Source organism: Meleagris gallopavo, chromosome 4 (genome assembly GCF_000146605.3).
Source record: "Meleagris gallopavo isolate NT-WF06-2002-E0010 breed Aviagen turkey brand Nicholas breeding stock chromosome 4, Turkey_5.1, whole genome shotgun sequence".
NCBI lineage: Eukaryota > Metazoa > Chordata > Aves > Galliformes > Phasianidae > Meleagris > Meleagris gallopavo.
Genome location: NC_015014.2, coordinates 60,811,114 through 60,826,758, shown reverse-complemented (window position 1 = coordinate 60,826,758; position 15,645 = coordinate 60,811,114). Strand labels below are relative to the sequence as shown.

General features: G+C 35.5%; 2 protein-coding genes across 2 annotated transcripts in view; both read right to left on the bottom strand.

Moving 5' to 3' along the window:
- Positions 1-1,268, bottom strand: part of LOC100541911 (max dimerization protein 4) — a 34,403-nt gene extending 33,135 nt beyond the window's left edge. The window contains exon 1 of the mRNA XM_019614991.2: positions 1,207-1,268. Coding sequence (XP_019470536.2) covers positions 1,207-1,268 — 62 coding nt within the window. The remainder of the gene's footprint in view (positions 1-1,206) is intronic.
- A 1,260-nt stretch (positions 1,269-2,528) lies between these two features.
- Positions 2,529-15,645, bottom strand: part of POLN (DNA polymerase nu) — a 70,308-nt gene continuing 57,191 nt past the window's right edge. Inside the window, exons 19-21 of the mRNA XM_031553290.1 lie at positions 15,385-15,463; positions 6,628-6,741; positions 2,529-2,568 (exon numbers count right to left, since the gene is read on the bottom strand). Of these exons, the coding sequence (XP_031409150.1) occupies positions 2,529-2,568; positions 6,628-6,741; positions 15,385-15,463 (233 nt within the window). The remainder of the gene's footprint in view (positions 2,569-6,627; positions 6,742-15,384; positions 15,464-15,645) is intronic.

Below are 15,645 nucleotides of genomic sequence, written 5' to 3'. Positions count from 1 at the left end.
AAAGAGAAAAAGAAAGGAAAAAAAAATTTAAATTTTCAAGATTTTTCAAAACAATTGAACTTCAGTGTGATTTACGTAACTTAACTCACCATGTCAGAACACTATGCTCACCATTAATGTGAAAAATGCTTCTGTAATTATTTCAACTCAATCATTTGGGACCAGATTTGTCATCTTTGGTCATACCAATTACTGTGTTGTTTGACAAAGATTTTTGCTGCAACAAAATATGGTTCCAATAAAATTTCAGTGGACAAACAGCTTTAAAAAGGAGGTAACTTTTGGTTACTGAAAGTGAAAAATGAGTATGGGGAAGCCCCAAAGAGGAAGTCATTGAGTAACCACCACTCCTTTGAGAGGACAGCTGATTACGTGTCAGTGTGTGCCTCATGAAACTGAGAAACAACAGATTGTGCAGTATGTGGTGATAACTTCTAGGCTGAAAACCACATGATTACTGAGAAGTATTCTTTGAAGTTATTCCTTGATGCACGTCATGACTCTTTAGCAGCTGAGGTTAGGTGCAAAGAAGGAACAAGAACTCTAAGAAGAGCATATGGTTGTTGTCTTTCTGGCCGCTGCCAAAACGTTTTCTAATGATGCCAGCACTGAAGAATAGTACACAGTGTTTTATGTCACATCTGTGACACTGAGGCTGATATGATAATAATGAAGAAAATAACTAGCTTCTGACTGAATACAAGTGGGGTGCTTAGACTATGCTGGCTCACTCAGACTTGCGTGTTAATGAGCTGTCATAAGATTTTTCCATGAAGTCCAAGTTATGCAGAAGCTTATAAGATCAGTGGCTGAAGTTCCATAGATGAGAAAAATAAGACATATGTTGGCATGTGATGACACCTATGTACATAGGTTGCTCTGAAAGTAATGCCTCCCATTTGTTTCCATGGAAATGATAAGAAAGAGAACAATAAGACTGTTTGATGGAGCAAATTCTAAGCTACAAAACACTACTTTTCAATGCAGGCACCACCATTAGGTACACATTTTTACCAGTGATGAAGAAGAGCCTGCATGATGCTCTTGTAAATACTTGCACAAACAGATGTGACCCACTGTCCCTGTCACCACTGCTGAAACACACTACCCACTGCTTCACCATGCTCACATCCACTGTTTGGTCTCCTTCAGTAAGCATAGATTAATGTCAGTGGGTGCCATTTTTTCCACATGGAAATTCCATACCTTTTCTTCTTACACATATCCAGGTCAGAAACCATTTTGTCTGACTGCTCCTCTGCTGCCATTTGTCATATGGCAACAAAATGTAACAGAATATTGGTAGGAAGGTTCAGCTTCTGCTGTCATAGCACCAACATCTACCTCTGACATTGTGGGCCAACTTCATAAAATAGGAGGCATTACTTTTGGAGCAGCCCTCATATTTGCTTTATGCAGGATTTGAGGTAGCTTGTGGTTCTGTTCAGGACAGCATTGTGTTTGGAATGCAGAAACAAACATGTTTAACACTAATTGTGACAACATAGGAAAGTGTTGGTCTAAATAATTATCTACTTAAAATTCCTTTCAAGTCAAGATGCCTATTAATAAAGGAGTGTTGGACTGTCTTGAGAAGCCCAGTCTGAATTTAAACAAGCTGCCAGCTCTGGGAGATCAGCAATGCAGCAGACGCCGGGAAACTGACAAGGTGACATGCCTTTAGAAGGCTAAGCGGATTGCCAAGCAATCCATGGGTAAATAATTTTTCATAGGTACAACTGTACAAAACTTTGTTGAGAGCATAACCTCTGGATTCCACATTTATACAGCATCACTCAGCTCTGTAATGTTCCACCAAAGCACTTAAGAAAAAGCTAAGGGCACGCTCAGCCTTTAGTGTTTTTAGATAAATAAAGAGCAACAGATCACCAAGACAATGGGAGGAATAGATCTTTTAGACAAAAAGAGTTCCAGTGGACAACAAAAGAGGGAGCATTAGTCAGTACCACTGATTCATGGGTTGAGAAATGTTAGCATCTGCACGTGCACTGGATTAGATCCATTTCCCCTCTAAATTTGATGCATTTTCTCCCATATAACTATTATCCCCAAAAGAGGTTTCACAGTGACAGCAACGATTGCAAAATCTTTCTCTGTTGGTTCACACAGTCTTTGCTTTAAGGCATCTGGCATGAACAGAATTCTGCTGTATCTTTAACAGCTTTTAATTTTAAAAAGCAGAGATTAAAATGGCTACATCAAAGTGAGTGAACCTAATGGTTCCTCATTCGCCTTGACAACCCATTAAAAACCTCTCCATAGGTTTGCTCAACTTTCTTCTTTGTTTTTTCTAGTTTGACTCCCTATTTTATTTCTCATCTCAAACTGACTTCTCTGTTTCTTCCCAGAGTTTAGAGGGTTCACCTCCATTCACCTCAAACAATCCAAGGAGGTTTTGCCTGCATTTCAGCCTTTTGAAATCATATCATTGGAATTTTCCAAAAGATTTGTGTACGTTTATTTTACAACAGGTTTTAAATTATATGCATATAACAGTAATAGAAATATCAAGATAAAGCAAATGGATTACCATTCCTGTTCAGTAGTCTGTGAAGAAGGAAGCATTTAAATTAATAGACAGTTTTTGCATGAAAATAAGTAGATAAACTGGCTGAGTACATTTAGGCTGGAAATCAAAAGTTCCAGAATTTTATCTCTCTAAAATCTAGAACAGTCTCCCAGTGGGAGTAATTTTTCGTATGGAGATGATCATTTATAAAAGAGACCATATGGTATGGTGGCATATAATTGCATGAGAGGTCCCCTTTAGTCCTATGTATATAATGTCTGATTCTCCCTCTCTCTGATCTCCTGGTAAACTCTCCTCTTAAGTGCTCAAAATAAACAGTCCAGGCATAGGCAAACTTATGTTCTTTCTCTCATATACATTACAGAATAACAACACAACGTTTAAACATATCTGTCTCTATGTCTCTATCATTCTTTTTTGTTGTTGTTGTTTTTGTTGGTTTCTTTTTTGTTTCTTTTCTAAAATTTAGATTGGAAGCTTTTGGGAGAACGATTATTTATGTTCTGTTATGCACCTCTGGTATATCTAGGGCACATTAATTATTAATTTAAAAATGTTCCTTTGCAGTCAGCCATATACTGCAGTAGCATCTGTTAAATGCTGTTCTCCCAGCCTTTGCAACTTCCCTCTCAAAACCCACAGTCAGCAATTATGCGATTTGTTGATTATGCTCATTCTGGAATGTTTTGTATGTCATGTTAAAAAAATTACATATTTCATCTTTAGTCCCCCGGAATTGATGACAGCAAAGTAAAGGCATCATAGATGAGCTGAAATTGTAACCCATATTAGATTTTCTTGATACTGGCTGGAATAAAGGTGCTTATTCAAAGAGTTGTGAATAGGAGCAAAGAAAAGGCAATGGTGTGGAACAAAAGCTTGTTTGTCCCTATCAAACTGAAGACATTTTTCAAGCTCATTCACCTATGAAATTATGACTCCAGAAACAAGCCAAGGCTGATTAGACACATGATCTGAGGAATAAGGATTTTTACAGATTAAAGGCTATCTAGAGGCATCTCTGTTTTAAGTATCAGTGTCCTCCAGTTAGAAGAAGGCAGCTCAGAGAACACAAAATGCCACTACCCTGCAATGACTAGTTCATTCTTCTGTTCTGTTACTTGAATCACCTTTTGAAGATGCACACTTTTTTATGCAGCTGCCTCAACACTCATTAAGTTGGAAACTGTAGTAGAATAAAAGAAAAGTTCAAGGAAATTCAAGAAATCAGAATTTTCTGCTGACAGTTTTTTTTTTAAGCTGTTGTTTTTACATAACAGTAATCTTAACTGATCTTAATATAAAAATAAATAGCTTTAGTTTACTTTATTTTTTTTCTCAGACTTGTTCTTTTGGCATTCTTACATTTTAAGTATTTGAGTTGAATTTTTTTATACCTGGTAAAGTATGAGAAGAACAAAATAAAAGGGTGTAGTTAATATGTGCCAAATATAAAACAGGCTGCAATTGATATATCACCACCAAATGAAAAATTGGGTTTTTCAATTCCTGAACACTTTTATGGAATTCCTATGAAGACTCACAGTCTGATTTGGGTACAGTCTGTGTACCTGATTGCACAGACTTCAGATCCTGGAGATGCTGAGCCCTCTCAAATGCAAGAACCCATTTTTTGCTGTTCCCAAAATACCATCTCCTTTTCTGCTTCCTGGGTTGCTTGAGAGCTCAGGATGTGAGGATGCCAGACAGACAAGCTGCCTAGAAATCAGGCATATTATTGATGGCAAAGGTGACAGTCTTCTGTCAAAACCAAATTTCCACCACATGTTTAGATTTCATCTTTCCAGGCATCCTCCAATAGAAAGTGAAGATTAATAAAAAGATATATATCTTTCTGATATTTTTTTCTTGCCCTAAATAGAGAATTGAGTTAGATAATACACTGTAACTATTTTGAAAACAAGCTAACTCAGAGTATTATGAGCTTTACGGTATTTCAGTGTATGTCAAGGTTTGGACACTGAAAGCCATTATAAACAGATGGCATTTTGACCTGTCCAGAGTGAGCAGTATGCATGCTTTGAAACTGTGAGTAGTAGAATCTGTCTGGGGAAAGTATCCTCCCAGCCTACAGGTAAGAGCTGGTAAACTTACATGTAGTATTTTGTGCAAAAAATTGATGTTAGAAAAAAATGATATCTTCTTGCTTGCTACTTGTTTACAGAATTAAAAAGATTCAAGTTCATCTGTTGGACATAATTTATGAGGTGCATCATAAGCTGAACTTCCGTTCAGTACTGAATAGTACTGAAAAATCTTATTGTGGCCTTATGAAGTCCCAAGCAGGCATAGAGAAAGCACTGGCGGTATGATTGACTTGTGGCAAAACAGCTTCTGCTGAGGAGAGTCTCAGAAGCAAATAGACATGTTCTTGTTGTAAAGCAGTACAAAAGACACTTCCATAGGGGAAACGCTCCTGAAAAAGCTTATGTTCTGCATTATCATTTAACTGAAATAATATGATTTGCCTTTATGTTCTTCATTTATAAATCTTAGAAGTGCCTTAAGATTTCATATCCTTTCCACAAATAAAACTGAGACATATGTTTGCTGTTGCTTTCCTTAAAAAGTAGATCAAAAGCATGACTGGAATCAGAATGCAAATACTTTGAATACTAGGCCAGTGCTTTCTTGGATCACTGTAAATGCAGGAGAATAATATAGTACTGAGCTGTACTCGATGAAAGCCATCGCACACTGCTCTTTAGCTTTACTGAGCTTAGTGATTGTACAACTGAGACTTCTCTCTGGGTTATTATGGCTCAGGCAGGGTTCTGCAAGTCAGCAGATTCTATAACTTAAGGTTTCTGAATGGACAAAAAGACTCTTTAGATAAGGAAAGATGAAGCCAACAGCTAAAGAATATCAGCAAATAAAAATAAGAAGATAAGGAGAAGAGAGAGAGAACTTGAGGTAATGGGATGAAATTCATATCTGGGCTTTCAAAGCACTGCAGTGATTTAGAAGCCCATATCCTTTTGACACTCCTCTTTAAAACTTGCATACCAGATTTGTTACCTCAGTTAAACAACTTCTGAACTAATTGGAAAAGTTTGGGAAAAAAAAAATACTTCCTATTTAATTTCATCTAATAGGAATCTGGGTCAACTGTTCTCAGACTGCAAACAAACCAAAACTGTTCACATCATGGACTGGGGACAACAGGGAGATCTGTTTCATACTCCTACTCCTGACTGGAAGTTAAACCCTAATTCAGATGCACCCCTTGTCTGCCTATTTGGTTATAACGCAATGTATTTCTTGTATCAGTTAGCCTTAAATATTTGTGATCTTACAGTACTTGTTTTAGCTAAAGTCATTTTTCAACTTCAGACTAGACCTAAGCATGTGAATTAACATTCAGCACTTGCAGTAATGTCTCCAGTACTTACTGGAGAAAAGACCTGACAGCCTTGCCTTTGCTGTCATTTGCTAGCCAAGTTTTTACCAGATGTAGGGACAAACTCTAGCTTAGGTAATAACATCTGTAAGAAGCGGGATGAGAAGATAAAAGTGTAGGCAGGAACTGTTGCTAACAATCATTTTTGAGAGTTCCATCATAAAGTTCTCTTAATATAAAAAACAAAACAAAACAAAAAAAAACCACAGTAAATTAACTTCAAATTACAGTACCTTGCATTCTTACATTAAGAGTTTTACACTTCTTTATGTAACAGAACCCAACCGTATGTATTTAGGAAGTTATTTTACAAAGCATTCATCTTAATCTGGTCTATTTTCTTCTACATTCCTTGAAGACTTGGTGAAAATGTTATACCTTGTGGGATTCTTGTACTGAGGAAATCCTGGTCAGTAAATTAAGTACAAATAAGCAATTTAACAAACTCTGGATAAAGAGTACATCACCTTTTATCGACATAAGAACCAGTGAGGGAAAACGTTCAGAAAAACCTGCATAGCATTTATTTTCTTAATCACAAGAATCAATAAATCAAAACTTCCTGTTACATTAATCCTTTATCATCTGGACAGTTGGACTAGATGATCCTTTTAAGTGAGCTACTTTATTCTATGTTATTAAAAAAAAAAAATACAGGCTGTTGGGAAATGGGGAGGGAGAAAGAAAGAGATTATATTTACCTGAAAATTCCTGGATTTGGGAATCTTCTACTTCAAACAACAACTCATCATGAATCTGAGCAATTAACCTGAAAAAATTCAGAGATGTTAGACAGAATATGCATGAAATTTCTAACAGTGCTTTCCACTCATCTCAAGTAATTTTCATGTAAACTATGCATACAAAGAGAAAATAGAAGTCCTAAGAAATTAAAGACTTCATTAATGGAGTTAAAAGGACTGCCATTCGACTTACTCTGAAAGCATAAAGGCCATGGTCTCAAATCAAAACTGCTAGCTAACTTGCAAATGCCTGTCAGGGATTTGATGATGTGACAGGTACTACTTAAAACTGTTGTAAATTGCAGAAAACTGCAAGAAATGAGAGAGACAGGTTTTGCTTTGTTAATATAGTTTGTTTTCCTCAAGCTGAGCTGGAATAAATGGGGTTGCAAATACGCTGTTGTAGTAATCCAAATTAGGTCAATAGCAAGAGTACTTGGCTCATTGGTATGCAATAGTAACTCCTAGTCTAGGATTAGCCAGTGACTGGAGTCTTTCTCAGGAAATACTCCTTTCACTTAAAAGCAAATTAAGGCTCCTCATTCTGTGGGTTGAAGAACAAAAATGCAGATACAGATGCTCAACCTGATTTGTTGCCTCTATTATCAGGACAGTTGTCTTCATAAGAACAGAATGTACAACTGAAAGTAGCAACATCTTAAAACCCATGCAACAACATGCACCTGAGCTCTTCAGTTAGAGCTGTTTTGTAATAAAGCTCTACTGATGCTTTGTTTTTTCTTTGTCAATATTAGTTCTATATCAATAGGCCTCCTGCATAGGGACTGTGTCTTAATTGGTCAGTGCATACAGGGATAAACATCCTAAATTATTGGTCTGCGTGCAAAAATAAGATCACAGTGGAAAAAATAAATGTGTTTGACTGAATCACATCTGAGGAAGAAAAGATAAAGTCTAGCACATATAATCTTTCAGTGCAGTTCTCACCTTGAAAGGAAAAATATTGCACATCTGATTAAGCTGTATTCCAATTAGGTTTATTTCATTACTTCTTTAATACTTATAGCTGCCAGTCTAAGTCATGAAACTGTAACATCTATTTATGAATTTCTTTGCATTTCATATATAACATTTAAATTAAATGCTATAGACTTTTTTAATCCCTAGCAGTTATTCATTCTTTAGAAATGGCTGAAATAATGGTATGGTTATAACTTTCACAGCTTTCAGGAAAATATCCTAAGATAGTTTCACACTGCTTTAAATTACAATGTGACATTGAGTACCAGTGTGGTGAGCTCTAATAATAGGTCTTCAATTATTAGTCACTTATACCACAGTCAAAAGCAGAGTGAAACAGATTAACATATTTCTAATAGGAAACTGGGACACAGGATACAATAAGAAACAGATGAAAAGACCAGGATCATCCATAGCAAGAAAATAGAGTTTACATGAAAAGCTACAATTTCCAATGTAAGTAAATTAATTAAAGCAAGAGATTCTTCATAATCATTGTAGTGACATATAAAAAGGTATAAATCAGAAAGAACTGTGAATGTTAAAATCTCTAAGTATACTTTGAATCAATGGAATAAGTGAAAATAAATGCATTGATAAAGCCGGTGAAATAAAAATATGATAGACCAGTTATTATTTGTATCAGAGTAGTGACTCATGGCTTCAGTCAGAATTAGAACCCAATTTTCTAAATACGTAGTAAGGAACTGTCCTTTCTTTGAAGAATTTACCATATAGATCAAATATTTTATCATCGATTTGTCAGATTTTAGAAATGGAGGAAGAAGATTTTCAAAAACACTCAGCACTGGATTAACAGATCACCTCATCTCCACGCTAGAGCTAAAACTGGTTTTGGGTTTCTTAAAGCAATGACATTATCCTATTTGACTTCAATACCGATGAACGAAAAGTCATAGTAATAATTCCATTCAAAATTCACAGCTTTTACCATTCCAATGCATACAGACATCTTTCACACACCTTAGTAAAAAGTTTTCAAAAAACTTACACTCCTGTTTAATAGCTTAATAAAGTGATCACCACTTTGAAGGAATATTGAAATACAAAGTTCCTCCCATTATTGCTTGTTAAAATGTGAAGTAAACTGGATTATACTAAACTTCGATCTTCAATGGATCCACCTAATTATCATTACTATATTACAACCATATGATTAATCTGATATTGACAAAACAAACTGAACTATCAAGAGATTTTTTTCATAACCTTCTACTGATGAGGCCTCCTTATTGTTTAATTTTTTATAATATAATGTCAGATTTTTTTCTAATATAAGAACAGATGAGGATTTTGTTAGTTACAGTAAGGCAATATATTCCAGATCCGGACCTCTCTAAAGAGGCAAGTTTTTCCAGGACTACCTAAAATCTGCTGCCTAGAAATGAGTGTGCTACTGAACTGAGTTCAGCAGAACAGCTCTTGTATCACCTGTGAGCAATTGTATTTCTTCACCATTAAAGGAAACATTTTCTCCAATTGCAAACAAGACTTCTGTGGTGTGATATGCTGCAGATGCTACTGTAGGAATATCCTGTAGAAGATGTCAGTGGTAGAAAAAAAGACATGATTTTCCTAGAAGTCTTCCTTGGAAGCTGTTTTCTAACAATTAGATGCTCTGTTTCAGGTCAAGATATGCTCAAACTAATTATATTAATGCTCATTCTATGGTCAAAGGACTAAGGAAGGCTCTCACTTGTTCTGAACTAACATCTGGAAAACCCCATCTCTAAACACTGACTTTGTAGGGCTACCATGCCCTACCTAAACTCAGACAGGGAGAATAGCCCTCTGTACAATTTTGTTGTACATTTTTGTATTACAAGGAGAATCCTTTCCGCTGCTAACAACAAATTCAAAACATAATATTGTCCAGCTTTCCAGGCTGGTCTAAATGAAGATAATACAAAAAAATAATGAACCAATGAATTCCTACAGACTAACTGTCGGTTAATTTACTCCATAATTTGGAAGCAGGCAATCTGGACCCATTACTAGCCGCTTCCGGACCACTTAAAACCCAACACAGTTATATTAGTTTGGGGATCAACTGGGGATCCCCACGTTTGTAACTGCAGAACAGATTTCCTAAAAACAAAGAATTTTCTTTGAAGAAGGGACAAAAAAGAGAATGTACTTGAAATTTATCATAGCTTTTTGTCTCAGGAAAAATTTAGCTAAATTTTTGCAAAGTTCCATAAAGCTTTACTTAAGAACATAATACAATGGTAATAATTAAGATTTTATATAGGTAGAGTAAAAATGTAAAAAGTTAAATGTTTGAAGTTCCTAAAAACACACTACTTCAGAAATGGCATTAATGATCACTTAGCAGCACCACATAAGTTTAGAAATACTTCAAAAGAATCAGCCCTTTTCTAGCCAGAGTTTTCCTATAAAACACTATTTCCCTGAACATTGAATTTCATACCATCTTCTGAAACAGCAGTATCAGATGCCATTTTCCACAGATTACTAGTTTTGTCTGCCATTCTGTTGTTTTTCAGTAAATAAAATAATCATTCAAGTCATAAAATTGCATTTTTTCCTTTTGAATTTGAAATTCCTAACTGCATAATGGAAGACTATAAAATAGTCATTAGTACATGGTTAAAAGTCTTATTTAATTAAAAAGTAATTCAAAAGAGAACATGTTAAAAAGAGAAATGTTAAAAAGACTAAAAAGAAAAGACTTCTTATATAATAAATACTTCCACGTTTTCAAGTACGTTTAGAATTGATGAAACCCAATGGCTTTGGGGGAACACTTTTAAATCTTTTATTTCCGACTGTAGGCATCCCCACAGTCACAGAAAGATGAGAATTTGCAGATAGACTATTCCTAGTAACAAATCTTGCACCTTCCTCCTGAAGCACCTGCTACTGGCCACATGGTGATAACGGACCAGATGAATGCTGGATTCAACTCTTCTTAAAATCTCTGTGTCCTCTGCACTAAATATTTTTTATTTTTTTATATACTACAAACACAAGTCACTATTTAATAGCTGCACAGTTTCCCCACAAATGTACATGAGTTTAACTGGAAAGAATTCCTATTAAATTGTCATGTAGATGAGGAACAAGTTGAGATAATTTTGTAACATTTTGCAGACTTTTCAAGTTTCTCATGAAGCTGCATATATGAGGATTTCTAAGGCAATAATATAAAAGATGTAGCTCAAAATATATCATGCCTGCATAGGTGTTACTTGAAGTAACTTTATGTTACTTCTCCTTCAGTATTTTCCTACTGAAGACCAAGACATGTTGACATTCTAACATTTTGACTACAAAAATGCAGCTAACTTGTGAAATTTCTCAGCAGTTACATCAAGAAGAGCAGGAAGCTGAACAGATGGTTATTTAAGAGAATAGAATTTTCACGTGTACCAAAGTGTTTCAAAACATACCTATCTAAAAGGTGATCTATAAAAGGTTTTTATAAGCTAGAAGTATTTATTTGCATTGAATGACCCACAAAAAGGTACATTTAAGTGCCTGCTGCATCACGAATGTACTTTTTACCTATGATATTTAAGCATATAAAATATATTTAGCTTTTTCTATAAAGAATAAATCATTTTTAGTTTTTCTGGCTCACACTGCATGAAGTGTTCAGGTAACAGCTCACCACCTTGTGCATACATGCAAAATACTTATGTGAAATATTGAAGAAAGCAATGATTTTGCTAGGTCATAGCACAACTAGAAATACAAAGTGGCCACTTGGGAAGCGAAGAGCTACATACTGGATGGGGACAGCAGCTATGGAGAACTCCCAACAATTTCCACAACAGCCACATGATGTAGGATATTTCCTTCTGCTACTGAAACAAAAGCATATGTCTGAGAAACAAAAACCTCACTCTCCTCAAGCATAATTAAAAACTTCTTTCCGTGTGATTCTGTTTCTCTGGTACTAGATTAAGGATGATTCTCTTGCAGGAATTAATATTCAGAGCAGAACATATACAGGTAATAATGGGGCAGAGAACAAGACTGGTAAGTATTTAGTTGAAAATCTTGGATAACTCCTACAGAAGAAACATGGGTAAAACTAATTCTTTAATTCCTTAAAAAATAGGTGGAGGGACATCAAATTTATACTCAGAGCTAAAGAAAACCATCCTACACAGCAGCAGCATTAAGTAGCTCACAGAATGAAGCTCACTGAAGCTATGATATAGTCAAGAAAATCTTTTATTACTATTCCCTTTTGTATGAATCTGAGAAAGCATAACCAGTTAATAAAGTACTAGTGCTGGAATCCCTGTATACCTCATAATATGCCTCTTATTTCTTCTCTGTAACTAAATTAAAACCAATTCCAGGAAATGAGCTATTTGAGTTTTACCATATGATTTGTATCAGAAAAAATTCCAGGTCACATAACACAGTGCTTGTTCCTGGGACAGTAAGGGTTCTCTCTTACTAATTTAGTGATATGTGTGGAAGCAAGCTGCATTTTTAGTTCATCAGCTCAAAAAAATCATTATGTTGATTAAAGTGTTTGTTCATTAAGGAAAACTTAGAAAAGCTCCAACATCCGCTGCTAAAGAAGAGCAGTTGGGATCAAGAAAATATGTTTGTGTCTTTTCCTCTTTTTTTTGTGGCTCCTACTTTTCAAATCATTCATTTGTATCTGGCCTGTCACTGAATCTGTCACTTTAGCCAGGCTCCGGACACACTGAGAAGTAAAGCTGTGTGTTTGAAGCACTAGATCTAGTGTTACAGGAATGATAAACTGATAAGAAAGCACAATTGCCGGATTCATGCAATATTACTCAATAGTTCTTCGGAAGTGTTTAAGTTAATTTGCATGTTGTTAGGATGTTACCATCTTTAATAACTAAAAGCTTCTGAGCAGTTCACACAGTGCCAGACAGACTTTGGGTAGCATTGATCTATCTTCAGCTTATACACAAAAATTGGTATAGGCAATCCGTTCTTCCTTCAGTTGCGAACATCCTTCCTCCATATCACATTCCCAAGTATATGCCACTGTAATGACATTTTAAATAACTACAATTGTCAATCTAAGTTCACCGAGTATTTTTCTACTCTCATAAATTCCACAAATCTTTCTTTCAGCTATGCCTTGATCTGACTTCAGAAGTTTCTTTGTTATCATCTGCCTGCAGGAGACATTCTGTGGAGGTTCTGTGAATTGCATCAGGCAGGTAAAAGCTAGCACTTGAATAATTGATGTCAGCAGCATATTTTCAGTAAGCAACTTGGCCGCGAGCAGCAGAACAGCATCTCAACAAAGATGTAGATAATATGGAAGAATTTTAAAGAAATCATATTGATTATTCATCAGTTCCATGCAAAATGAATGCATCAACACCAATGGCGGTAGCTAACCCATAGTACTATCAGCTTTTATCATACAGATTACATATTGAATGTAATGCTTCTTTTACCCATTTCTGTAAAATTATTCTCAGGTAACAGATTGATTTTTTTATTGACAACAGCATGAGTTGCTGAGCTGGCATTTGAATTAAAAGATGTCCAAAGTGAAAAATGAGACTGGCACTGATCAGCCACAAAGGAATGTCCTGCTCCTTCACGAGGACCTCGCTGATTCAGCTTTGTGAAAATGTAATTGGTTACCTTTCACTGACTTCCAAATGCAAAATTTTATGGACAAAGAATAATTGAAAAATATCATGATTACTAGCCATAAAAAATGAAGCTATGTATTGTTGGGTCAGAACTTCCTCACATACAGTTACAATATATGTGAATGCAGCACTGTTGATGATGAAGACAGTAAACCTAACTGCAAATTAACATCAAAAACTGTAAGGCCTTGTCTAAAATGCAATTTGATTTCTTTTTTTTTTAATTTGCAAGGTAGGGAAGACAAGATGTTGGCTGTTAGCTACTACTTGGCTATGCCTTATAGGATATACTGTATCACAGTGTAAATAAGGAACTCATAATTTCTTCTAAAATATATGTAGATGATATTTCTCTTTGATATGTTGTTCAAAGTGAAAACTGTAATCTAAAATTAGAAATTCTAATAGAGGGGAAAAAAACCTTGCAAGGGGGGTAGAGATAGAAGAAAAGATAGTAGTGTATTTTTTTTTTTAGTATGATTCAATGTGATGATAATAGGAGGCTGATTATATTTCTCATTTTGGAAGAGCTACTGTGCATTCCTACTGTTACAATAACAGCATCACTTCCTTTCAACAATATTTTTCAAAGAGCTTTACAAAGAATGTTAGGATCATTATCCCGACTTTAATGAAAAGAAAATCAAGAAACAGACCACTGAATAAATAATAGCTGAATGTCACTTGGCAGACAAGTGACTGAGTGGAAACACAAAATTTCAGATTCCAGTACCTTAATCTGTTGACAAGACCATGGTGATGCTTTCAAATGTCTGAGCCACTTTCTAACCAGGTGAGTGCTCACAGAATTTACAAAGGCATTGACTGTGGTTTTCTGACAAGCCTAGCTTCTAAGTATCTAATAAATATTACAGCCAAGAGCCATTTGTAAATATTAAAAGGCTCTGCTTTAGCAAAGCCATCCAGTTGTTAATGGCTGGCAAGAGTTCAAAATCCCAGTTTAAAACAGTCTGTCTCTTTTAATTGACCTTACAGTCTTAAGTCTTTCCCAGCTGCGGTATTTATGGTAGGAATGAGAAGCACAGGCAGCAATTCTTCTGGTCTAGCCCTTTTCCTATGATTTCACATCACAAGGAAAACTTGTAAAGTATCTGTACTTCCCCATGTCTGTTATGTCCTTAGCCATTTGGTAGCACTACATTTTTAAGAGAAATAGTTTTGAGAGAGGACAACTCAAGCAAACTTCTCTGTTGAGAGAAGAAAACATTCAGAAGCTTTACCAGACATGGAATTAAATGCAAAAACCTTTGGCTTTCTCACAGTTACAATAAACAGCTGGTGACTGAACCTAAAGATGCACGTGTTAGGTACAGAAGGAGAGAATGTATTTTTTACCCTTATACAATCTCTGCTTGAGTCCATTAGAGACTGTTGGCGGACTGTCCCATAAGGCAGCTGCTCTATCACTTATCTAAACCAAAGTTACACTTGCCAAAATAAAATCCAACCAGGCCACAGCTGCCTGATTCTGGGCTCTTCATACAACACTGCTTATATGTCTGTACACCAAAGAACAGTTTCCCATTTCAGATTTGTAGTACATGGCCATTTATTTCTTTCCTTTGTGTTTTTGTTTTGTTTTGCTTTGTTTTAGCAAAAGAAAGCCATCTATACAAGGATTAAAAAGTGTTCAGTTATTTTGCTTGAGCACCGATTTCCTGATTCCTGTTTTTTCCTAGCCCACACTACGTTCAATTGCCATTGTACAATATACTCAAAATACAGGAAGGATATGATAAGTGGGCTTGATTTCAAAGACATGGAACTACCACTGAACTAGATCTGACTGAGCTTAAACAGGCCCTGGGCACTGCATTGCCTTGGGATAGCTTTACATGTCCAACCATTTAAGCACAAAGATACAACTTCTGGTTGTATAAAAGCATCCCACAGGCCCTTGCTTGTTAAAAGATACAGAGGCATACACAATATTTCTACAGCTACCTAAAATGCAAGAGACCTGTTCAAATATTTTTGTTTCAAAATTAAACACTTTTGCAGTCATTCATTACTAACCTGGCTGTTAAAGTTGGAGAAACCACAACGGAGGTAAAAATCTCAACCATAGCCATTTTGCAAAGATCAGCTGCAGATCCTACAAAAGAAAGTGATCTGCTTTCAGTTTAAAGCAGCAAAAGGAAAGCTGTTTTATGGCATAAAAATGAAAAACATCTGAAGATTGTGGATTATAAGAATTTGCAAAACTAGTTAATTCAGTTGATGTAATATGTGAAACAGATTAATAAATAACAAACTACTACATATTAATTAGAAACA